Raw genomic sequence first — 24,828 nt, 5'->3', positions numbered from 1 at the left:
ATTTAGCTTCATTTTTCATCATAAAAAGAAACTGAGAGAGCATTTGTATGCAGTAAACATTTCAGCCAGGCATCTAGATATACTGAGCTTGGTAAACAACAAGTAATACACAGACTGGAAATAGACCTGTGTTTGACATGTATGTAATAACATATTATGAGAGGTTAGGTTAGATTTGACACACTTTCTAACAATATTCTAACACAGTGGTTCTTAACCTTGTTGGAGGTACCGAACCCCACCAGCTTCATATGCGCATTCACTGAACCCCTCTTTAGTGAAAAATAAAATGTGATTTTTTTACTGGTGCACAAAATGAGCCATGCATGTCATGGCGAAGGCTCTGCCGAACCCCTGAGACCGACTCACCGAACCCCTAGGGTTCGATCGAACCCAGGTTAAGAACCACTGTTCTAACACTTATATCCACTATAATATATCACTATCTGTGTAGCAAATCAAACATTAACATTAATTTGGATCAAATAATGAATTCAGTGCTAATAGCAATCCTTTCCAATGTCTACCATTCATATTACTTAGCTCTCAGACACACAGGCCTAGAGATTGGCCAGCTAGATTACTAGAGAAAAATGTTTGTTCCCAACCAGTCAGCGAATGGTTTGTAAAGTTTGCTGACTGTCACTAGGTGAAAGTAGTATATGGTACTGCACCAAAGATTCCTTTGGTTACTATTTGTTATGATTGGTAGTTAAACTTGAAAAATGTTAGACGTGTTGAATGTGTTGTTTGTAGCACTACTTTTAACCTTCTAGGACCTGGCGTCCACATATGTGGACATCACATTTTGGGTTGTATAGACCAAAATACAAAATTTTTCTCTACAAGGACCTGATGTCCACTTACGAGGACGTTATACTGCCACTGTCCTATTGAAATTTAAAGCGAATGTCCTCATATGTGGATCTCATTTTTCTCAGAAACAAAAATCAGGTAAAAAAAAAAAAAAGAAAGAAATCGCGTATTTTTTTGTTTTTACATTCATCAGGTCCCAATCAGCCCAAATAGCAAAGAGAAATTAAAAATGCATGCCATGAAAGAGTTCGGGTCTTCGGGGGTTAATGGGAAGGCGAACATTCTTACATTTTCAGCTTCCATCAGACGATTTCAAGTTTTACTATCATTCGTCAAGTAATTAGTGTGATTTTGCACACAAGCTGGTGTCTTTCATTCGAACCGCAGCTATCCGCTAGTAACCGAACCAGCAACTGCCAGGCATTCAGCAACAGACAGCAACCTTCAAGAACCACTCGCCGACTGGTTGGGGAATATGTGTTTCTGTCTAAATTTTCTGGCACTTTTGCCAAATCTTTAAGTCTTTCGGGGTAGAGTACTCAAAACATGTCGTTTGGGCCTCTCAGCGAATAATTTAAACCTGCGGACGGCAGCCGTGAGGATGACAGATGACTGCCAACAATTTAGCCAACACTGAAGAGGACAGCTTAACAATTATCCTAAAATTAGAAAAGTCTAGCAAGTTTTTAGGATGTTAGGATGCTTTTATAACACTTTTCCTATCTTATGTTTTCATAGTACTTCATTTTATACAAGTTATGAAGTTTTTGTAACATTCCCCCAGGTCAGGAAAATCTATTGAACATTTTAAAACTTTTCTCAGAGCATTTTAAGTTCTGTGCCCTGATCTAGTTTTATTTTACATAATTTTCGCTTTCCTTTGGTTGAATTATGCATTAATATGCTTTTTGCCTTTGAACGTTTTCATTTGCTGCTTGCTGAGGCACTTTGTAACCCCGGTTCTGAAAAGTGCTGTAAAAATAAGCATTTATTTTGCTTACCGCTGAAATAAATGCAGAAGCTAGAGACGCGCGCACTGGTGCCACTGCTGTTGGGAAACAAAAATCCGAGTCCCCCCCGTCCTACTTTGGTGAAGGTCGTAGGGGGTCAGGCGTCCTGTCTCTTTGCTTTTCCTGCTGTCTGGGACTCAGGCAGCGTGTCAAGCAAGACGCCAGCTTCCATGTTGCACCCCTCCCAACCCCCCTCCGCTGCTTCCTTTGCCCCCTTCAATCAGCCTGGAGTGCTACCTGAGTCATGACTACACCTGGGACCCTCTTGCCTCGCTGTCATTGAATCAGCTGCTGACACCAAGCCCATATCCTGCAGATTTTGTTTTCTGCCCACATATTAACGCTGAGCAGTCTGCAGAATAGAAAAAGTAGATGAGAGAAAATAGATCAAGGTCCTGGAAAGCCGCAAAAAAAAGAAAAAAAAAAGATGTCTCTAAATGTTTCTTATGCAACAATTTCTATCCCTCTCACACATTTCTTCTGAAGGCGACACTCCTCGGCACACAGAAGTGGGTATTCTTGTTTGGAAACAATAGCAGGCGTGCTTCTGAGGCAACTGTTAAGCTATTGCAAAGCAGATGCTTTTTTCTCTCGCCAATCAATTTAACACCTACACCTCCCCTCTCCTCCCTCACGCTGGCTTTGGCTCATCAGTTTTAAATGGCACAAGGCATTCTTGCATTGTTCTTTTGACTTACTCAGAGGACGAGAAATGCCTGCGCTGAAGTTACAGTCCTATCAAGACTTAATCACCAATAGGTCAGGTCAGCGCAGGCAGGAAACATAAAGCACTGCGAGGCAACATCAAAATCATTGCGGTGTGTGAAGACTTATATTTCTGAGTGTCTGTAAAAACAGGAGAAAGGTTTGAAACACCCCCCCAACCCCCACCCCTTCTGAATCTTATGTGAGACAGAATTGCAAAGGAAAAAGCCATCTGTGTCTGACTCTTATCCCTGGCTTCTCCAGAGCCTGGATGAGCCTGAGCCAGCAAATGTCAGTCGGATAAAGACCGAGCCTGACAGACAGACACAGGAGTTTTGTCATTCCGTGTGTCATCCCTTTGCTAGCGAGCCCAATCTTTGCCGGTCTCAAAAACCCCCAAGATGATGGGGGAAAGAAACATTCTCAGGGTGGACGTCAGGTTGTGTAACTCCTCCAAGTGCCACAGTAGCTGAAACATCGAGGACGTGAGCTATTCTGGTGCCCCTGGGGCCTTTAAGAGCTTTCATTATTGTCTTATGCGCTGTGCGGCGGGGTCACCATGGAAACACAAAACACATCAACAATTTCACCACAAAGGATATGAGGTTCTTCAACAAGACGTTCTTCCAGGAGCCAGTGGTCTGTCTCGAGCACAGGATATTTGATGTGACTTGATATGTAGAAATACAAAAGCAGAACTGTGCAGTTTATTTTATGATTATATGACCTGCAGAATGTGTTTAAAAAACATTAAAAGTGAGCTTATTATTCAATACTATCCTTTATTTAAGTGCAAATACAGTGCACTGAAATTATATACTCATTAAATTGCCTGGGAGTCTGTTTTTTTTTACTTAATAAAGATAAGTAAATTGTCATGAACAACTTAAAGTAAAGGAGTACCGCACGCTGGATTTAACCTCATTATTTTATATGGATTTTGCATTAATATACAATATTGCAATGCATATTAAAATTGAAACTTTTCTTATTAAAAGGAGGTTCTGTAATTTTAGAGCCTTGGGCACTAGTTATTGAAGGGTTTTTTCCTACATTGGTACTCAAAGAAAATGTGAAATATACAGTTATTGAGGTTTGTACAATATAGATTGCTTTGAATGAGTCACATTTCCAAATCCCTGTGTCTACAATCTCTAAAATAGATTGGTAAAAAACCCCAAAAAAAACAACTTATCACAGATTTTTTTCTACGCAGCCATTAAATCAATTGTGTCTTCAAATTAGGTCTTTAAAGCTAAGATTGTAGTAAGTATTCAAATCAAATCAAATCAAATCACTTTTATTGTCACATCACATGTGCAGGTACATTGGTACAGCACATGTGATGTGAAATTCTTGTGTGCGAGCTTCACAAGCAACAGAGTTGTGCAAAGTACAATAATGTAAACAAGCAAAATACAAGAATGGCTACATCTGAAACTAATAAATAAATGTACAATATATAATAGTATATGCATTTCTGGATGTGTATACTAAATATTTTTCTACGTGCGTGTGTGTGTGTGTGTGTGTGTGTGTGTGTGTGTGTGTGTGTGTGTGTGTGTGTGTGTGTGTGTGTGTGTACACATATTTTACAAATTAAATAGAGTAAACAATAATCTATTAGTACCGCTCCTACAGAAAATTGAAATTGTCAGCACAAGCAGCATTACTTTTTCTAACTTTACATTAGTTTTGATTTTTACTTGTCACTCACCTAAGGCCATACTAACAGAGCTGTTATAAGTTACTCCTGATGCAAACCCAATATTATGTACTGCTTCCTACCGGGTGGCTTTGAGTGTGAAGCACAATGCAACACACTAATTGAGATGCATTGTCATGTACAGTACTTAGTGCTTTGCTGACAGCGAGTGTTGGTAACCAGCCTAAACCTGTACTTAACAGAAAGTGATTTGGAGGCAGGATGTACAGCCACGTAACTAACTGCCGCAACCAGCACAGAGCTCTTCTAAGAGTGGAAAACTATTCAGCTTGTGGCATTTCTGTGGTTGCACTACACACAAACACACCAGTGTTTGATAATGTAAGTAGTATCTCAACTAACTACTAGCCTCGAACACAGTCAGCCGACATGACCCAGAGCAGCTATAGTTGGGAGTGGGAAAGTCCAAAGGCACTTTTCTGTCATTAGCTAACCCTTTACAATGTTACTTATTATTTAGCATATCCTCCTACTGGTAAAACATTCTTTTATGGTCTGGGATCAAATCATGTGCAGGTACAAGCAAGTCAAATGTAAGACTTGAGATCAAATTGTTACCGTCATAAAATAAATTCAGGACCTATAGCCCATAGAAAAGATAAATGTAGCCACGATGATGTTCCCCACTACACTGTGAGTTGAAACTGTTATTAGCAAGTCTTGGATAACCTGCCTTTGTGACTCCAATAATGACCAAAAGTTGCAAAATGATCTTTACATTTTATTTAACATGACTTGAAACCAGTGTTGGTCAAGTTACTCGAAAAAAAGTAATCAGTAATTAATTCCTGATTACTTCCCCCAAAAAGTAATCCTGTTACTTTACTGATTACTTATTTTCAAAAGTAATTAATTACTTAGTTACTTTTTAAAAACACGATTTACAACCTGAGTAGGTGATAAAGCGATAGATCTTTCAGCCCAATTCTACTTTTTCTACATAATCCATCATACAAAATGTAATCAAATGGAAAAGTCTCTTTTTAAAACTTGTTTTATCAGTTTTAATCTTTTAACTTTATGCATCAAGCAAAAATTCAATTATATGCAACATTCTCTGACTAGAAGAAATTTGTTTAACATTTAAACCTATTTTCTGCACATTCCAGCACATAAAATAAAATAATTATATTTTTGTGTTTACACTCAGTCTTTCAAATAGATGCAAGTAAAACACAGCAGAAAATAAATAAAGTCAAAGACTCAGCGGTCCTGTTGCTCTATTTTCACCTGTAAAGCAGGACTGACGTAGGCGGAGGTTTACCCTGGTGCAGGTGTGCTGCGGTCAGTGGAAGAATCCGCGAGTTTCTCTGTGAATTTCCCATTACGTCGTTGTGCACTCGGTGCTTGCTTGGAAGTTTAGGGTTTTTTTCGCTGTAAAAAGAAGTTTTCTTCCCACGCACAACGGACGCTAATGTTTTTGTCACTTTTTATGGAATCAAACTCAAAGTAAGGTCAGTACTTCCACGCTTTAAACGCTGCACGCTCATACTCTCTCCCACAATCGATATGTGATCCATTGTTGATCTGCACACAGCTGTTGTCACGAACGTCGCACTTGCTTACGTCACTGTCATGAGACATTCTCGCAAAAAAACCACGGTTTTAGTAACGCAGTAACGCAGGCGTGCTTATGGGAAAGTAACCGTAATCTAATTACCTTTTTTGCAATAGTAATCCCTTACTTTACTCGTTACTTGAAAAAAGTAATCGGATTACAGTAACACGTTACTTTGCTGCCCATCTCTGCTTGAAACTAACGACCATAAAGTCATTAGCAAAGTGTTTTCTGAGTTTAAAGAGTAGGGCAGTCGAGGGCTGTTTTCCCATAGACTTCATACAACCAGAAGCCGTTTTGCAACCAGAGGGGTTGCTTCTCAATAGTCACTAAAATTATTGCACATTTGAGATGCTTTGGCATCAGCTTGGCTCTCAAGACCTGCCTGCTACAGCCATGCCATCCACTTGCAAGTATTGAGCTTATTTTAAAAAATGATCCCAAATGTCTTAATGTGAAATGACAACAAAAACGTCATTGCTTTTCAAAACCTTATCCACCTTATAAAATGTGCATTTTGCAACAAGTTGGGGAGTGGTTGCTGGTAATCGCTAATGTGAAACTCGTCACCAAGGGGCCTAATCTTTGTCTTGAAAGATGCTATATAAATACAGTTGTGTTAACTTACTTTTGGATATGGTGCTGCACCAGAAACTTCCATGCACTTGCATTGTTTGCCAGTAGTTTGCATGCAAGACACTGACTTGTCTGCAAACACTTGCAAACTACTCAACAGGCAATAGTAAAACTTTCAATACTTTTCAAAGTTGCATCTTTTGAAATACGTTGGTAGCAGTGATACGGCACAATTTATCTATTTTTCTATCATTTGTGTTGCAAACTTTTATTTTTCAAGTTTTGCAACAGCTTGGATAGTAACTAGCGAATGATTGCAGACAAGTTGGTGTCTTCGACAGTGGCAATTTGATAGTGACCAAAGAAATCACAAGGTTGTTTTTGGTGCAGCATCCTATTGACTGGCGATAACCAGTGACCTCCAGCAATTATTCACCAACTGGTCAGCAGATACCATAGAGGGTAAAAAACAAACAAATCCTGAAGTCAATGCAGAGAGTGCCATTAAACTGCATTATTTAGGGCCACCAGATGGGGACAGCTGCAGTTGCTATAGGAAGTCTATGGGGAAACAGCTTTCTGACTTGACCTCTGTAAACACTTTTCTGATGAATTTATGAGCTCAGTTACTTTTTTTGGATCACGCTGAATAAAAATGTCTACATTGAAAATCTTGGTCATACCATACTGTATACCCAAATGGATCTGTGTTATGAAACTGCTCACTCATTGGCTAACAAACTGTTAACTTGCTGGCCAAGTTTCAAAGCCAGTTCCACTCGTCCATCCATTTTTTTCTTTATAGTGGAAAGGCTTCAAAAACCTTCACAAACCAACGTTCAGCTACGTTCAATTTGGATAATATGGGGAACATCCTTTTTTTTTTTGAGCAACTGGCAGTTACCAAGGGGTTACCAACTGGTCTCCGAGCCTATGTCACTAAAGGCTTAATGTAACTTATCAGCCTACTGTTTCAGACATCGTTTTTACACACAAAAACAGCAGGGAAGGTTTAGGTGAACCAAAAATCAAGGCGTTAACAATCCAGATGCACTGCATAGTTTAAATACTCAGAGCAGAAATAACAGCATTGTGTGCCGCAAATTCTTGCAGCGATGCAACTGAAATTGAGGACAATGTGGTAATTTCTAAGACCTTTTATTAGTATTGCAAATTAGTATATGTAAATAAGATATTTTAAAGAGTTTTTAAAAACCTTGAACACAGTAAAAGACAGTAAATACAGTAATCAATGTGTTCACATAGGAGACACAAGCACAGATCATCCAGTTGGAAACAGAAGTCTATTGTCTTTGTACTCTGCTGACTGGCAACTGCAACATTAATAGTATTTGTCAAGTGGATAAGGCTGATAAAAATTCGAATGATTGCCTTGAGCTTGCTTTAAGGCTGGTTTGTCAGTACAGCTTGTAAGACAGCAGTACCAGTGTTGGAGTCAAAGTGATACAAACACAGCTGTGTGATTCAAATATTTTAAATCTGACTCTCTTTTTTTGTATATATAAACATAAACCACATAATTTTTTTCTTTTGCTTTTGTTAGTTTTTATATTTTGAGAGAGAAAAAAATGATTTGATTGTTTAAAAAAAAGCAAACTGGCAAACAGATGCAGGCGGTAAACACATGGACTCAGGCACACAGATAGCTCTTGATATAAGACACCTCTGTCAAGACTTGTTGGATCTGCACAAAAATGATGCCTCTTCACTTTGCTCCTTCCCTCTCTTGCCTTTGACCTCCCACTGGTTCCATTACCTGTATCACCCGCGCGACCTTGAGCACATCCAATCTTGGCAGTTACATAACAAAAGACGAATGCGGAGGAGATTAAAGGTGCAGAGGGAGAGGGCAAGGCAAGAGATTGAGAAGTGCCAGGTGTGCAGCCTGAAACAAATAAAATAAAATAAAAAGTCTTTCACAGTTACCAACTAAAATCATTCGACATCCCACCCTCCTTTGAAGACCCTTGCTGTCCTCCTATTTCAAAAGAACATGACACATAACAGCACTTTTTTCCTTTTCCTAGGAGGTAAGTTTTCTCTACCTCAGCTCTACAAACCACATATCAGTCCACCTGTGGTTACAGCTTGTCATTTTACATTATATAACTTGAAAGCACTCCAGCTGGGGAGCAAAAAAACGTGATGTGTTCGATGGTAGATGATGAACGGTACGGAGAGGGGAAAGGTGTACACCAGCCTGCTACGGTATGACTTCATACATCTAGCTGGCTTTTTAACACGGGACTGTAAGTACTGTTTTGGATGCACAAGCGGAAATGGAAAACCTGTCTTCAACTGCTTGTTTACTACGAACACATTGCTTGCTTCACCATAACGCAGCGTAAGCCGCGTACGGTTTACCTTAACAACTTTATAATCCCCAAGCAAACACTGCATGGGATGGTAAGCCTGTGCATACAATGACTGTAGGGATGTAGACCCACAGTGTTACTGTACACTTAACTAAGAGCGGAATCCTAAGCACAGCTTAGGTCTGCAGATATTAGACTTCTAGGTTGTGCTCAGTGACGCAAGAGCACACATTGCTCCCCCCAAAAAAAGGCATTTTGACAAAGTTAAATACAAACTGTAAAAACACAAAAGCTCCCTTACAGTCGCATCCAGATTCGAGAATCTCCTCTGAACACACACATTTAATCCTGGAATCACTGCAAGCTTATGAAACCACCATCCAAAAGGATGAAAAAGGAAGTTCTTGGAGGCAGATGAGATTTTTCTGAGCAGGAGGGATCTCTCTCCTTTTCGAAAGAGGAGGGAGCAAGGCAAGAAAACAGCACCAGAGGCCCAGCCCATGACAAAACAAAGAGATTAAATGACCTGTGAATGTGACTTTCCATTTTGCCATCAGCTCTTGCTCAACTTAGAGGCCTGCTGCCCCCTTCTGGTGGCCAGGAATACATCCCAGAGCAAATAAAACTGCTTTCCTGTTCACAAGTATTCATATGCTCTTCCTGTTCGGGACTCTTCACTTGACCAAATGTGCAAAAATTACCATCACGATGATATGCAGACCCCTGATGTAATAAGCCATTTGCACCTAGCACTGTATGAAAAGACAAAAGCAATTACACCCTAAATAGCCTAAACATGTATTCAGTACATGTCACAGTCTCTCACTTCACCAACATCTAACATACATTTAATAAGATGTTATCTTGTGGATTTGAGACGAAATCTAAGTGAAATCTGCCCTCTTGACACACAATACAAAAACAGAATGCAAACATGCCGGGCCCCCTCTGAAGTGAGATTTAAGCGTTGGCCGGGGCCAAATGTCAACCAGCTCAAACAGATGGTGTTAAGAGCCGAGCTGAGAGGCTGACCTTGGTTCGGGACTGACTAGGGGTGGAATGACAACGCAACACCGGCATCCGGTGTTTGTTTTCAGTGGATGTTGTGAACATCAAGAGAGCCGAGTGTTGTTGCCAAGATGGGGAGGTAAAGTCACGTCAGGGCTGCTTGCTTTGCTTTGCAGGTGCTTTTAGGCTCTGTGGGATGTTGTCAAGCTGCCACCATGACAGAAAAATGTTGGGATTGGATGAACAGCATAGGAATGTTTTTGATATTTCTATGGATAAACAGGATATATATATCATTTTAACGAGATTAACGTGTTATATATATATATATATATATATATATATATATATATATATATATATATATACATACGTCAATGTGTTAGCGCGGTTAGCTCCTTAACGCGTTAGCGCCATTAATGCGGTAATTACATTAACATCATTTAATGACATTAACGCTGACAGTACTAACATATCGATAGATCGATAGATAAAACTTAATTAAGGTAAGTTTAGACTTCAATGAAAATGTTGAAATGTTAAAAATTAAATCTAGACATTTAATGATTATTTTTAAAATGATGAAACAACCACAGAGATAAAAATCTTACTTGAAAAACTTAGTGAAGGTAACCCAAAGAGCTCTGACATCTTAAATGTTGCCCCCCCCCCCGGTTGTCTACGCACTGCTACCTCCCAACTACACCACAGCGTCATAATTTCTGCCTCGTTACCACCAAGGCAATGTCAGCTCGTCTACTAGGGAACCCTAGGGCATGGTCAATATTATAAAACTGTGAAACAAGCAGGATTTCCATACACACTAGGCAGGCCGTTATGGGGAAACCCCCGACCTTTCCCAGCTACACGCAAAAATTTCCTCAACTTTTCTCTCTTATCACCACCAAACAGCAACTGACTTTTCTCCCCCCCCGTTAAATCCGGGGGGTTTTGTCCTCATGTTCAAAAGAAAAGGAAAAACATGTTATTTTCTCCATCTCTTTCCATTTCTGGTAGACTGAGTACGGGGCTTTAAGAGAAGCGAGTGGGTAGTAGATGGATAAGTGAAATTCACCTCGGCACAAATGTCTATAGCTTGAGAGAAGGCAATTTCCTCTAGCTCTAGTTCACAAGCACATTGCTGGAGTCCAAGCTTGGTTACACACTGGTGCTCCTGAAAATGTATTGTCCTACAGGTAATACCCAAAGAAATAACAGTTCCGTCTGATTTAGTGCAAATGTTTCGGTTTGAGTATTGAAATCATTTCTGTTCAGACGACGGCTGCATCTGACGTTCAGAGAATAGCAACAGCACAACATAAATCTCAGCTGCTTTTTTTTTTTATTTAACAACGAAAAACATTCTCCTTCATCAGCATGATTACCTTTCAAACACGAGTGGACCTACATTATCAGCTCTTTTTTTTTTTTTTTTTTACAGGAGTGGACGGCTATAACATAATGACAGAATAGCGACAGAGAGCCACTTCAAAATATCCCTTCTCCCTCCCGAGCTCAGCGCCTCCTTTGATCATCAAATTGTTCTCCTGAAAATCCTCTCTGTTCTTGAATTATCTGGGCCGCTGAAGTGGAAGTTGAATTTTCTGTGGAGACCAAAGCTTCTTAAGAGAAAGGGGAGAAGCGGGGAAATAAAAAGATGTGAAAATGACACAAATTGAATAAGCGTGCCAAAAAACCTATACCGCCCCGACAGGAGAAAACTTATCAAGGTCTTCAGACGTTACAGCCGAGAACCGACAAGGAGGAAAGTTTTCTTTTGTCTTTGTTCATATGGAGGGAGGAAAACAGGTACTTTGGTGTTATTACTTTCTTTCTTTGTCGTGAGGAAACACATTTAGAGTACGCACAAGCTGTATAGTGAAGTAACGGCAACGTTAAAGTCGCCAGAAAATGTGTTTCTAAGACAGAAACACCAAAGAATCAATAAGAGGGTTTAAAAACAACACCTTTTACTTAAACCCGCACCAATACACGCAATTAACTTTTAAAGGCACACCTGTTGCTGCCCCTGGACCTTGATTAAGGTGCTAACGTGGGGCCGCTTGTCAGTTCTAGTGTAAATTGCCCGGTAACCACTGTCAATGGCACCCTACTTAATTTGCCCAGCTTGATCACGGTTTGTTGTGGTTGCAGTTAAGTACACATTTTCATATTCATGCATATTCAAACTGATTCATCCTCTTCAGATGCAGCTGAATTCATTAGGAATGTCTCCCCGTTAGCAAGCAGGGGAGAAAAACGTGAGAAAAAAAACCCAACAACAACAAATGAGCACAGATTTTTTTTGAGTCCTTCATGTTGGTTAAAGCGCTGGAGCTGCACGGGTTTGTTTTCCGTTGCGTGCCGACACAACAAACGTATAACGGTAGAATTTTACAGAGGCTAAAATTAGCAAGCCAAAGCAAAAAATACACATCGTCACCCCTTATGGAGTGGAGGACAGTCCAACTCCAACTAAATACAGACAAACTAATTTGTGAAAATATCTGTAAACACATTTTCGGCCTAGTGAGAACCTACCCAAAGGCTCAACTCCTCATGCCCTGCAGTGGGAGAACCCAGCAGACGTGCTTTGATTTTATTTTTATTGTAATTTGCATGTTTGTTTATTATTGTGCATATGATTTACAGGAGGGAAAAGGCAGAGGAAAATTTAAGCGTTGGCCATTTTTGTTTACAGCCAGAGATTTTTAGTATGTACTGCCTGGTAAGAGGGAGGCTCAACAAGTTTAGAGTGAAGCAGACAGCCGCGTTCTCGCACACAGCAGCTTGAGGGAAAATCACTGTGCGCTTCCTGTTCGGAATTCAAATGACTGTGGAAGGAACCCTGTTGTATAAGTGGGGGAAAAACATCGAACCAGTCAGGGAAGCGCACAGCTGATCGAAACCAGATAGCAAACTTGCAGACAATGCAACAGCAGATTAAATCAATATTTGATTTTGAGATAGCGCTATATAGTATACTAAGATAAAACTACTAAACTACTATTTAGACATAAAAGGGATATGTTCGATGGTGTTCTTATGCAGTAGGCAGGTTGACAGGTCTGACATTCCTACCTACGGTCCAGTTGCTATAAATACTCACCAGTGCACCAGCTGTGCACTGATCCACAGATGAAAGTACTCCCAAGTAAATGCAGTACTTACTCCAGGTGTTTTGGAAAACTACTTATACCTTTTTCAAAATGTTATTAATTGATATAATTCGAATATATTGTTGTAGTTTATTCACATTTACAAAATAGCACAACTACTTTCTTGCAACCAAAAGAGAAAAAATGATATTGCCTTGTGACTCCATTGAATTCTTTCACAAATGGCAACTGATTGCAGGTAGCTGCAGTCTGACTCAGACTGATTTTAACAGCTGGCTGCGTCGACAGAATGGTGAAGGTTTGTAAATAACTGCAGTGCAGTTTGCAACATTTGCAACATTTGCAATGGAGGACTTGATGCAACTAGTTGCCAACTGGTTGTATTCTGGTTGTATTCTGATTTCATGCTGATTGTATTATATAAGTGCCTTTGCTATCCTGCAGAAACTATGTCACTCTTCCTGGTGGAATTTCAGAATTTCTGTTATTAATTTGTGAAGTTCTGGCTGGACTGTCAATGTAACTATGAAGTATGATGATTATGGACTTTTGTGTATTTAGACAGCAACAGATTTGCAATTTATTACAGTTAATTGCTATATAACAGTTTCCATATAATTACCAACTTGAAACCAGTCAATCACAAACTGATAGCAGACTGATTTGATCTTATTGCCATTTTACTGGCATCCCGACACCCTGACAGTTGCTTTGAAGACAGCAACCAAAGGCTGCGAGTGATCATGGACAAGGTTCCCATCTTTAAACCAACTAACGGAGAGAGTGCGATTGCAAATTCCCCAATCATAATCATTTTGTTTATGTGGCAGTCTGCAGCATGACGTCAGTAATAATAACTCATTTTTAAAACTGAGTCATACATATAACAAGAAACTTTACAGATTCACAGATTTTCTTTCTGTCAAATCCCAAATAACACGGAGTGTGTATCTACATGTGTTTTGCTGGAACTTTAGCAACACTGTGCAATGAGAAAAAGAAGGCTGCTTCAAGAGTCTGGATGATAAAGAGATCGGTGAGAGCAGGTTAAGCAAGGTTGTGTATTTGTCAGTGAGAACTGGAGGTGAGATTTGAACTGCAGAAAGAGAGTAGAGGTCTGTGGCATAACTTCAGACTCTTTCAAGGAGCATGGAGGGGGGAAGAAAGCCTAGATTATACTCTGTGGCAGACATGGAAATGGACAGCTGGAGACATGTTGGCTGAGAAGTAATTCCTGCTTTCCTATACTAGTCCACTAGCCTGGAGCGTCCGCAAAGTTGTAAGTGCACAAAAAACAAGCAGGCATCCCCATGGACGCTTGCACTCATCATCTTAGGATAAAATTTCTGTCATTCAGACTTGAGTGGACCCTGGCGGATGCGGAAATTCAATTAAATTTTGTTCAATTCAGTTTTATTTATGTAGCACTGTGACAAAGTGGGTGACAACACCGTTTGTCCATATTCTTAGTTAACATTCTTGTTTTGATTTAACCATATTTCATATGCAATCTGCAACAGGCAAACATCTACTATCCCGGGTTTGTTTACGTTTTGCACTTTTACAGATTATATAATATAACATCTTGGTTTAAATCAATTCCTACAAGTTTAAGTTAACATGTTATTTATTTCAACTGTTAATTTGTATTATTTAGAACCTTACCTACCTGTCTTCTAGAAACAAAAGGAGGAAATGTAGTTTTACTTCCTGCTTTATAGCTTCTGGGTTCATCTGAGGTCACAGGATGAGACCAAGTGCAGAAGGGGAAGAATTCTTGTAATTTCATAAAGTTTATTTTAGAGTGTTTAGGGATAAATAGATTTAATGATGTAATATGTATTGATTACACCATAGAGTTTATGTTGCCAGTAAAGAGTAGCAGTAGAGGTTTGAATATAATCATGTTCATCTTACCTACTGAATGGAATAGTCCAGAGGAGAGATTGTTTGGTTAAGTGGACTATTTAAGCAGAACTCAGGTGTTTGAGAAGAAAGGTTCAGGTCAGTGTAGCTGTGCGCAGTTTGACCTTAATTTCCGTTGATTTAACTTCAGTTTTATTTAGCTGAACTGAGTTAATTTAGAGTTGAGTTTTTTATTGGTTTCTTTGTAAATATTGTTTGGGTCACAAAATGGTGAATAAATCACTTGCTACACTGGACAGCATCAGTCTCATGCTCTTCTTTGACCGCTTAAGTCAAGTCCTGCCACAAGCACCAAATCACAACAACAGTTGCCTCAAGGCGCTCCAGCAATACTGTTTAGAGATATGGAATAATATTTCCTCATATATGTATTTATTCATATGTAATGGATTTAATGACGTAGAGAAATACACAACCCCAAAATTATATACATTCACATATCCATTGATGAATCATCAAAGACAACTGGCTCAGATTGGTAGTAATTAGCAATAGTATCCAAACACAACATTAGCATCAAAGACTAAAACGCTTATGTAGCTTCACATTACAGTCAGCTGCTCTAGAAATAACTTGAAAGTCTTTGAGAGTCTCTACTAAGTTGTTCAGCTTGCTCCATCTCTGTCTTCCCAAAGCACATGAAGACTACCTTGTTGTTTCACTTTGCCACTGTTATTTTCACTGTCTGCTGTGTACATGCTGAAGCAATTATATGTGTAACAATCAAGATTGTAACGATTAAACATCAAACATCAAGACAGCCCCGATGAGTCCAGAAGCACTTTTGTAGGCTTTAAGAATGCTTCTATAAACCCTACAAAGTACCAGATAATGGGTCGAACATCAGCACTGACGGGGTCCGGACTCACATTTGAATGTCGGGATAAGGAAAGGAATCAAAGGCAAATCTGCTATAAAGTCCTGTAGTCTGACGCGCACTAAAAGGGTAATCTCTTCTGGCAGCAAAATTGACGAGCGGTAATTCAGCAGAATATCTGGATGCAAATATGCAGAATGTCCTGTTGTTGATGGTGTAGACACGGTGTGGAAGCTATGGGTTTGTCTGTGTTTTCATGATGGTTTTCAGTAATGTTGAGGAGTAAAGTGTTTTTGTGCCACTTAAGTTTACTAATTAAAATGCAATAACTTCCACTTTTTTTAAAATAACTTCTTGAAAAATGAATGAAAGTAGCATAAAGCATGTTAAAACCAATCATAATAACAGAAATCAATTAGATTAGATCAGTTAGCATTTCCTCAAACATTACTTTTAACACACTGTTACTTTTCCCCCCAAATTAAAATAAATCAATCAATAAATCAATAATAAATATATCAAAGAATAAAAAACAACTCCAGTAGGTGCATAAGTTTCAACCCACCTGCCATGCGGTGAAGTACTCATTAGTTTTATCATAAAATGAGAGGGTGGGGCTTACGTAGATGTCCTGTGACTGTCTACCTGCACTCTCAGATACTAATTGTTACAAAAAAGTATCCATTTGCAACATATTGTTGCAAATGGATACTCATTTGCAACAATATTGAACAGTGCCGTGTTTGCCTCTAGCTGACACACAACCTCAGCACCCTGCATACAGACAGCTCACAGCCCCTCCCCTCACTAGCAGCTGAACACTGCTTGAAACAAACTGACACCCTCATCTTTATGAGGAATTTCCTGTTTCAACAACACTAAAGTATTAAAACATTATCATAAACATTAACCTGGCCACCGCACACCTTGGCACATTAAGTCATCTGTTGTTATTAAGGTAGTAGGTACTACTACTGCTACTGCTACTGGGAGCTAAGCAGCAAATGTAATCAATTCCTCCCATCTGCAGAATCAATAAAGTGAATTTCACAGCATTACAAAGTTATTTGTGTTTGAAAATTATTACACTTCTCTTAAAGTCCCTGACTGAAGCTGAGAAAAGGCTGTTTGATCAGCAGAAGAAGTACGGTGAGAAGTCACCAGACACATAAACAGGACTGTAGCTGAATACAAAAAAAGATGCTTTTTAATGTCTTAACTTCTATGAAAAATTATACTCCTGGGTGCCACTATTGAGTGTGAAATTCCAGTGTTGTGACAACCCCGGTGCACACAGAAAAGCCAACAAAGACTGCATTAGGAGGTTGGATGGATGGATGGCAGTGGCACAAGTCATAAAAGCTGCTCTGATGAGACTTGGGTTAATTTCCTGTATATTATTATCATTATTATTATTATTATCATCATTTTCACTCACTGTTTAATCAGATTAGACAACAAAATGTTTTAGTTAGTATTTAGGTTAAAGGATACTTCTTTTAAAACGTCATACATGTTAGAAAAGCTTTATTTTCCAACAAAGAAAGAACGGGTACAAAGCAAAAAAAACCCCAGCTAGTTTATTTTTGAAAATACAAAATTTTATTGCCAACAATAAATGTGGCATACTTTGGTGTGAGACTAGGCAAAAGATTCCAAGGTAACAGTTTCACATAAAAAGCCTCAGACCCTCATTAACTTATTTGGCCTTAATTAAGGGAATCATCAGCTGGTGACAATTCAGAGCTGATAAATCCTCCACACTCTTCAACTCTTGTGTTAGCACTCAACAACCACGGGCTTCTCTAAGAAACTGCAAAGCTAATTGAGGCTTCCAGGATTGGGCTAGGCTATAAAAAGATATCAAAAAGCTTCCAGCTGTCATTAGGAAATGGCAGTTGAAGGGAACTTTGGAGAGCCGCACACGATGTGGACGACCAAGAAACTTTTAGTTACACAGGTGTAGCACTGGGCTGTTTCCCCATCCAGCATCAAATAATCATTAAAAAATATTACCTGCAGAGTTGTAGCATAAACTATGAATAAAGATGAACTTACCAGTGCTTCACCCTCAGAGAGAACACGCTGCTCATCGTGGACAAGCACCACTTTAGCCTTGATTTCATCCACTGTCAAACTGCAGAGGGTACAAAATCAGGAAGCATTTTAGTATTTATCCCAATATTGGTTTTTTTGCCCAGTATAATAAGTTGATTTCATCATGATCCACATAACATGTCATCAGCACAGCATTCACAAGCACCTGAGGCCCACTGAGTCACATTTCAGTCTCATTTCCTGTGGCAGGGATTCAAAGTTTGCACAAAAGAAACAAATACTAAACTTTTTGATCAGATGCACAACCAGTCAGTAACACAAACCGACTGCATTGAACCAACAATACATTTTGCGATCAAGGATGTTCTGCTCTGAGCTGAGCACTTCTCTTTCCTTTTACCCTATCGCAGTTTAAACTGCACAAAACATAAAGCAGCACACAGTGCAGTCAAAATCTCTCATGCCACCTATTATCCTACATCATTTAGATCTTTTTTCTATGGCCATTCTTCACCGCTGGTGTCTTCCTTCCTCAGGTTTTACGTAAACCAGCACTAAACTGAATGGAGATAATGACTGCATGGCCAGGATCAATCCTAGGAGTCCATCAAAAGCGGACGTGCAGGCAAACATAAAAAGCAAATAGCTTGTTCCACTACAGAGGATCAATGCTAGGGGTAAGTGCTGGAGAAAAGCAATGATCTCTCTGCATTGTCGAGCTGCACACAATGACGCCTCTAAAAAATAAAGAAATAAATAGAATTTGGTGTGAGGAAAACCAGCTTTGCCCCCAATCACTGAGGGCAGATGCAGACCTGATCTTGAGAGCAGGTGCTTTGCTAGGTTTCCCTGAGAAAGACAGTAAAAATATTGGTAACTCACACACATGCACTGATGAATCCTGACAGAGGGGAGGGGATAAAAAGCACAACCTGTTCATGGGCCTTTGGGAGGCTCCATCATGGTTCATTTCCTGAAGCAGTTGGTAGACTCTATTTATAGGCCAGCATACTGGTACCAGTTAATCCTGCACTGGGCTGCCAACTGCTTGCCAGCTGGCACAGTGGGTTGCACTTGTGTGTGGTGCTCAGGAAGGTTTGGGTTGAAATAATCGTGAGGACGGCAAGAATCTACCTTAATGAACAAAGTGTGGGGGAATAATTTACCCCCCTATAATGCAATATGAATCTGTGAGACTGCAGATATATAAACTTGAGGTGTGACCGAAATATTGGAAATGCTGCATGCAAAGATATTCCACGACGTTAGCCTGCTGCGTAACTCGCAGTAGCAATATTTATACAGAATTAATATTAGTATTAAGTACAAACTGTGGTGATAATCAGCGACATCTCTACCACTGACAGGTTCCTTCATGCACATCAGAGCAGATTCTAAACTTTAAAGGAAAAAAAGGAAGAAAAAAAAAAACAGGTTGCATGAAGCAATTACTGGTGACACAAAAATGAGATTAGCTCACAGTATAAATGAGAGAACAATTATCTGTGAATCTGCATTAAAGATAATTAGCAATTCCAATCAAGTGGATTAAGAATGGGATAACATTTCGCTAAGTGTCATTTGGGACAAAGCCAAGAGCTTTTTTTTCCCCTGCTTTGTGCACGATAAAGAGCCTGTAGTGTGCATGCTAATCTCGATCAAAGTCCCCGGCAACGTGCAAGCGTCAGGTATACCAGCAAATTTGCATTTATTATAAAACGGCGACTAAATCAAGCTTGACACTCGGGCATGTGAGCCGCAGAGCCACACGGGGAGGGGAGGACTGGTGATGTAGCACACAAGCGCAAAGCCTTCACCTGCTTTATTCAAATGGGCATCAGGACACGTCCTGCATCAAGATAGCCAGCTCACCGAATCCACATGCTGACAGGCTGAGACAATGGCTGGATAGAAATGAGCGACACTTGCAGATATTTCAGCTTAGTAATGTGTTTGTTTAAGTGCGAGGCGGTGCTTTGGATGGAGTGGATGGATGGAGGCAGAGCCGGGGAAGGAAGGGACTGTGGCTGGGAGGGGGTGGGCAGGAGGGCTTGAATAATGGTTTGCATCCAATTGCAGGAATGCATAAGTGGGCATATAGCGCTCTGCCAGAAAATCGCTGCACAAGCAGTTCGTCCTCGATGCGGCCATATGTTTTATAGCACTTTCAGTTTACTATGCTTGGGCCAGCTTGCTTTCCGGAAGAATATGCCCAGTTAGCTTAAGAAGTATCGATTTTGTTTTAACTTCAAGCATGTTGTGGGAAAGTGAGGATGTGAGGGTGTGGATGGCTGTGGAGAAAAAGCATGAAGGGGGACAGGCTCATTGGATATCATGGACTCCGTTTTTCTGCAAGCCACTAGAAAAATTTACATATCTTCCCTGGCAGCAAAACGGATGCCATTCCCTTTAAAGCTGGCCGCCGTCAGACGCCGATCCTGACAGCAACTTAGTTCGTCTGTGTAGATGCAAGGAAGGCCGGGAGATTGGAAAGCGGAGCAACAAGTGAGCCTGCTGAGACTTGAAGATTGAACAATGCAAATAAGGAGAAGAAATACTTTTTGAGGCTTGCTGGAGAATAAATAGGTGTAGGAGTTCCAGGGAATGAGATGCGCGCATTCGACTCAGACTGATGAGACTTCACTGCTCCACAAGTTAAGGTGGAACTAATGAGTGTAATCCATATTCATATTGATGTGAACACCCATTTATTTTATAGCACGAGTAATGCAAGACAGAATAAATGCGAGTGACAACCTATAGTTTTAATCCAGTGTTATGGATCTTCTTTATCATATTTCATGTTGTTTTGGTTTCACTCTGCTGCATTAGCAGAATTTCTCTTGAGGGTATCTGACATGATAATATTTCCTAAAACTCTCCGATTCAGTCTGCCGGAACTTAAAGGAACTTCTTCAACAGTATTTTTTTTTTTGTGGTTGTTATTTCGTGTTTTGTGTTACAGTTTCATTTGACTGCTAGTGGCCGGTAAATTAATGACTGGCTTTTGTCACCAATCAATTTGGAGAGAACAATGTTCAAAGACAGGCGATCATTTGTCAGGAAAAAAAGATAAAATGTAACAAACGATTTAAATTCAGCACTTAACTTTAGCTCTCTTATGCAGCTTTCTTGTCCTTTCTGTAATTACAAGAAATTACTATTTCCCCAGACTTCTTGAAGGACATTCAAAGCTCTTCTTTGGATCTTGGCTGCTAGATGATCCCACACCGCTCCAAGAATGCAGTGGTCCGGGTTCTGGGGGAGGCCAATCCATGACTGATAGTGTTTCTATCCAGGTATGGTATTACTGCTTTGGCAGTGTGTTGGCAGCCATAGCGAATCAGATGCTTTCCAGATTGTCTTACAAGGTGTATCGAACTCTAACCATGCTTTTCCATGGTCATAATTTCATACATTTTGACAAGATCCCCAACACCTATTGACAAGAGTCATCACTCCGTTAGACCTGTTGCAATGGATCTTCAGTCCCGTTCTTGTGTAAACTGGCATACCCTGTTTCCCATCCTTAAGAATGGCCTTTTGGATCAGTTGAAGGGCCAGATACATCACTCACATCCTGTATCAGGTCTTTGCTGAATTTGTCCTATTTCTGAAGTCTTTATGAATAAGCCTTGAAATATTTTTCAGAACTGAGTGGTTTCTGTTATATTTCAGGCCTGTTTATAGAACAAGATAACTGGGTTTGCATTAGAAGTTAGTCACGGTAGTCGCTGCCTACGCAGCTTCTTTTGGAAAAACCCAGAAAGTATTGCAATGGTAGTCAAACCACGACTTTACTGATAAATCGTGAGGTGTGAAAACCCATCATTAAGTGTACAGGGGAGGTCGCAGGGAGACACCACACACCATTCCAATATATCAAGTTTCTGTTTAATAGCTCTTCAGAAAGCCTGAAGAAATATTGCACAAGGTCACTTTAAACAAATTACATTGAAGTCTGGCTCCTTGGAAGCAATATATAAAGAAATAAGGGGTGGCTGAAGACTTCTGCAGAGTGCTGGATGACGACATAATATTTTTTTTTGTAGTATTAGATTTCTTAGCAATGAAATAATGCGACAAAAAGCCCATTCACCCTGGCAAGAGCAGAACCCAACAAGGAAAAACTATTTCAGTATAAAAACATCATTGGTAGCCTTCAAAACCTGAATCAGTGGATCTTTATTATGCAAAACTTTGCCTGCGTAATCAACAAAGTATTAATAGAATATGGTTCTAGCTTGGGGGTGGGGTGGGGTTAGCATTATAAGGCTGACACTTCATACGCATATGAGTGCAGGTTTCTGGACTCACTAGAATGGGCAGCACTGGCCAGAACATGAAAACAAAAACAGGACTCAAAAGAGTCTGAATACAAGTTATTTACCTGCCATCTTTATTGGTGTCCAATAAATGGAAAATGCTGGTAACGGAGCTGTTCTGATGTCTGATGAGACCTAAAATAAAAATAAAATAAAAAAATCACGTGTTACTGTAGAATTATGAGATTGTTTAAATAGCAACCACTTCCATCTGAATGCAAACTGAGAGGCAGGAATGAAGAAAAGGATGGAGCTGGATTTAAAAAATATGGGGTGTGGGGGGGTGTGGAGGGCAATCAGGCAATGAGTCAGTCACGCTGTGCAAGAACATTTGGTTTCCCTGTAGGAAAAGAAAAAAAAAGAAAAAAGCATGGCAGAGTCCAGAATGCAATCAGGAGGCTTTGTGCTGTAACGGCTGGTATGACAGTGATTTCCCTCTTCTCCATTCATGTACACAGGCAGATGAAAAGGAGACGCAAAAACTTCCTCAACCCCCTTTTTCCAGCGAGCATGTGACCCCAACCGATTCATTCTGTGAATCCGCATTCACTGCGAGTGGAAAGGAGAGGAAGTTCTCTTATGTTCAGCACTGAGCATCTCCCGTGTCATCGGCAGAGCAGAGAATGTACGAGGGGTAAACTGATTGGCCCCTAAGTCTGGGGAAAAACACTTTACATAATGCTAATTGCACATCCGCCGCAATTATCTTTCTGTACTAATTACAGAAAAGCTCATTTTGAAATTACCATTTCTTCCCAGTGTACAGTAAAGCAACTGTGTTAAGTGTGTGATGCAGGGGGGTTTAAAAAATGATCCCTTTTCTCAAACCCATCTTTGCCAAAATAAATCCATATTTATTAAGGCATGCTGTTTGTGGGATTAAAAGTTTTAAAAGATGCTAGATCCTACGCCACTCCTTGACACCCGAAACATGACCGGGAGCTGCAAACGTCTACGGAGAAGCCAGATTCCCGTCACCCCACCCTCTGTTTGTTGACTGTATTCAACCCCGGGAGTTAAACAAGATTTGCTAATATTCTCCTGCAATACACACAGCATCTGTCATATTAGTGGCTTATTCCTTTGTTTGAACAGCACTCTATTCCCAACCTAATGCTTGACATTCTCAACCCATCCTCTGGCCGCTCTGTCTCGCAAAAAAAAAAAAAAAAGTGAGCGCACTAAAGGAGCAAGAGAAATGGTCTCATCCCTCGCTCTACTGCAGAGCCATAGCTATGAAAAACAACCATAAGGAGGATGGATGGAGACGAAGGCAGGGGAAGAAAAAAAAGATAGAGTGGATGCAGGGGATTGGAGGGCGGTGGGTGGGGTGGGGGTTGGTTGGTAAAAGGTAAGAGGAAGAGTCGAGAGGAATGGGGAAAATAAAAGAGGAGAGAGGAGGAGGGAGAACAAACAAAAAAAAAGAAAAATTGGGGAAAGAGGTTCAAGACATTGGCTCTTTAGGCCGACGGCACATATAGGGGACTATGTTTACTAATGGACACCATCAGTCATCCACCCATGTTGCTCGGGCAATATCACGGCACACTCGTAAAATAAAAGAGAGGCACAAAGAGAACAGAGGGAAATGGAACATATCAGCGGGAGACTGCAGATCTACGCCTAGCCTACAGACCATGTTATCCACACAGAGCTTTGTTATTGTAGGCTCGCGCTGCACTCCAAGGCTAAGAAAACACACATTGTCCTGTCTTTTATATACCATAGGCAAGATTTCCAAGAAGGGAAATTACAGTTTTCTGTATGAAAAAAAAAATACTTTGAAATGGAAATGGATCAAACGCTGCAGGTAGAATCTTTTTTTGTTTTTGCTTTATCGATGGGATGACAAGACTGGAAATACTGATAGAAACCTGAAAATAAATATTTGAAGCTAAACGGTGCATTTAACGGTGAGCATCAGAATGAAAAAATTAAAAAACACTGCAGCACAATGAGAGCGTTGCAGTGTACAAAATCAATATCTTACTCATTAGAGTTTGCTCATAAATTCATCAAGGTTGTGATTACAGTTGCTGAGCTAATTGCCTTATTCCCAGAACTCTTTTCAAGGTTCCCACATGGCTGTGAGTGATTTTTCCAGGAAATTTTTTAACAACCTGAAACTGATATGACACGCAGGTTTTACAAATGAGATAAATGATTGTGCTGCAAGGAAGCTCGGGTATTCGTAACTCGAAAAATCAACTTTTAAATTACAAGGTACAATTAATAAAGATGAAAGAATAAAACTAGTCTACATTCTCTGTGGAGAGCTTAGCAGAGCTACCATCACTCAGTCCTGCTTTAGGACTAAATTACCACAAGAATACTTTAAAAATATATCAAATTTAATGGAATTTCAGAGTGAAGCTCTGTTTTCAGTTTGGGCTTTTGCTGCTTGACTGAAAATGTCAAGCCTTATGGGACCTTCTGAACTCTTTTATGTTTGACACTGTTTGTTTTGCTCTACAAGGACAATCAAGCGTTTCCTTATCTGGAGAGAAGACGTATAAGCGGGGATATGAAGCGCTCTGTTAGAGTTCAGAACAAGAAGACAATGCCTGCTGCAACACGTGTTACTGCATTATTTCAAGAAGACATAAGTTTTATAAAGTCTAAAGTCAGGTAGACAAGAATTTTTGTTATTTTCCTTTGTGCAAATCATGTTTTATTAGAAATAAAGATCAAGAACTTGTAGTCTTTTGAATTCATAATGGACCCTGGTTTCCAGAGAATATGATACAGTCAATGTTTATGACTGGATCTGGTCCATATAGGTTAGCTCAGGGGAACTACTCGAATCCTCAGAGGCAAGATAGCAGACACTCTAAGTGCTTAGTACATC

At 39.9% G+C, this 24,828-nt stretch overlaps 1 protein-coding gene across 1 annotated transcript in view; it reads right to left on the bottom strand.

Annotated features, from left to right (window-relative positions):
• LOC101468404 (glucosidase 2 subunit beta) overlaps positions 1-24,828 on the bottom strand; it is a 177,940-nt gene that overhangs the window by 133,096 nt on the left and 20,016 nt on the right. The window contains exons 7-8 of the mRNA XM_004554475.3: positions 22,046-22,115; positions 17,656-17,734 (exon numbers count right to left, since the gene is read on the bottom strand). Coding sequence (XP_004554532.2) covers positions 17,656-17,734; positions 22,046-22,115 — 149 coding nt within the window. The remainder of the gene's footprint in view (positions 1-17,655; positions 17,735-22,045; positions 22,116-24,828) is intronic.

This window comes from Maylandia zebra, linkage group LG3, assembly GCF_041146795.1.
Source record: "Maylandia zebra isolate NMK-2024a linkage group LG3, Mzebra_GT3a, whole genome shotgun sequence".
In the NCBI taxonomy this organism is placed as follows: Eukaryota; Metazoa; Chordata; class Actinopteri; order Cichliformes; family Cichlidae; genus Maylandia; species Maylandia zebra.
Note: the sequence above shows the minus strand (reverse complement) of the source record. Positions and strands in the feature narration are given on the sequence as shown.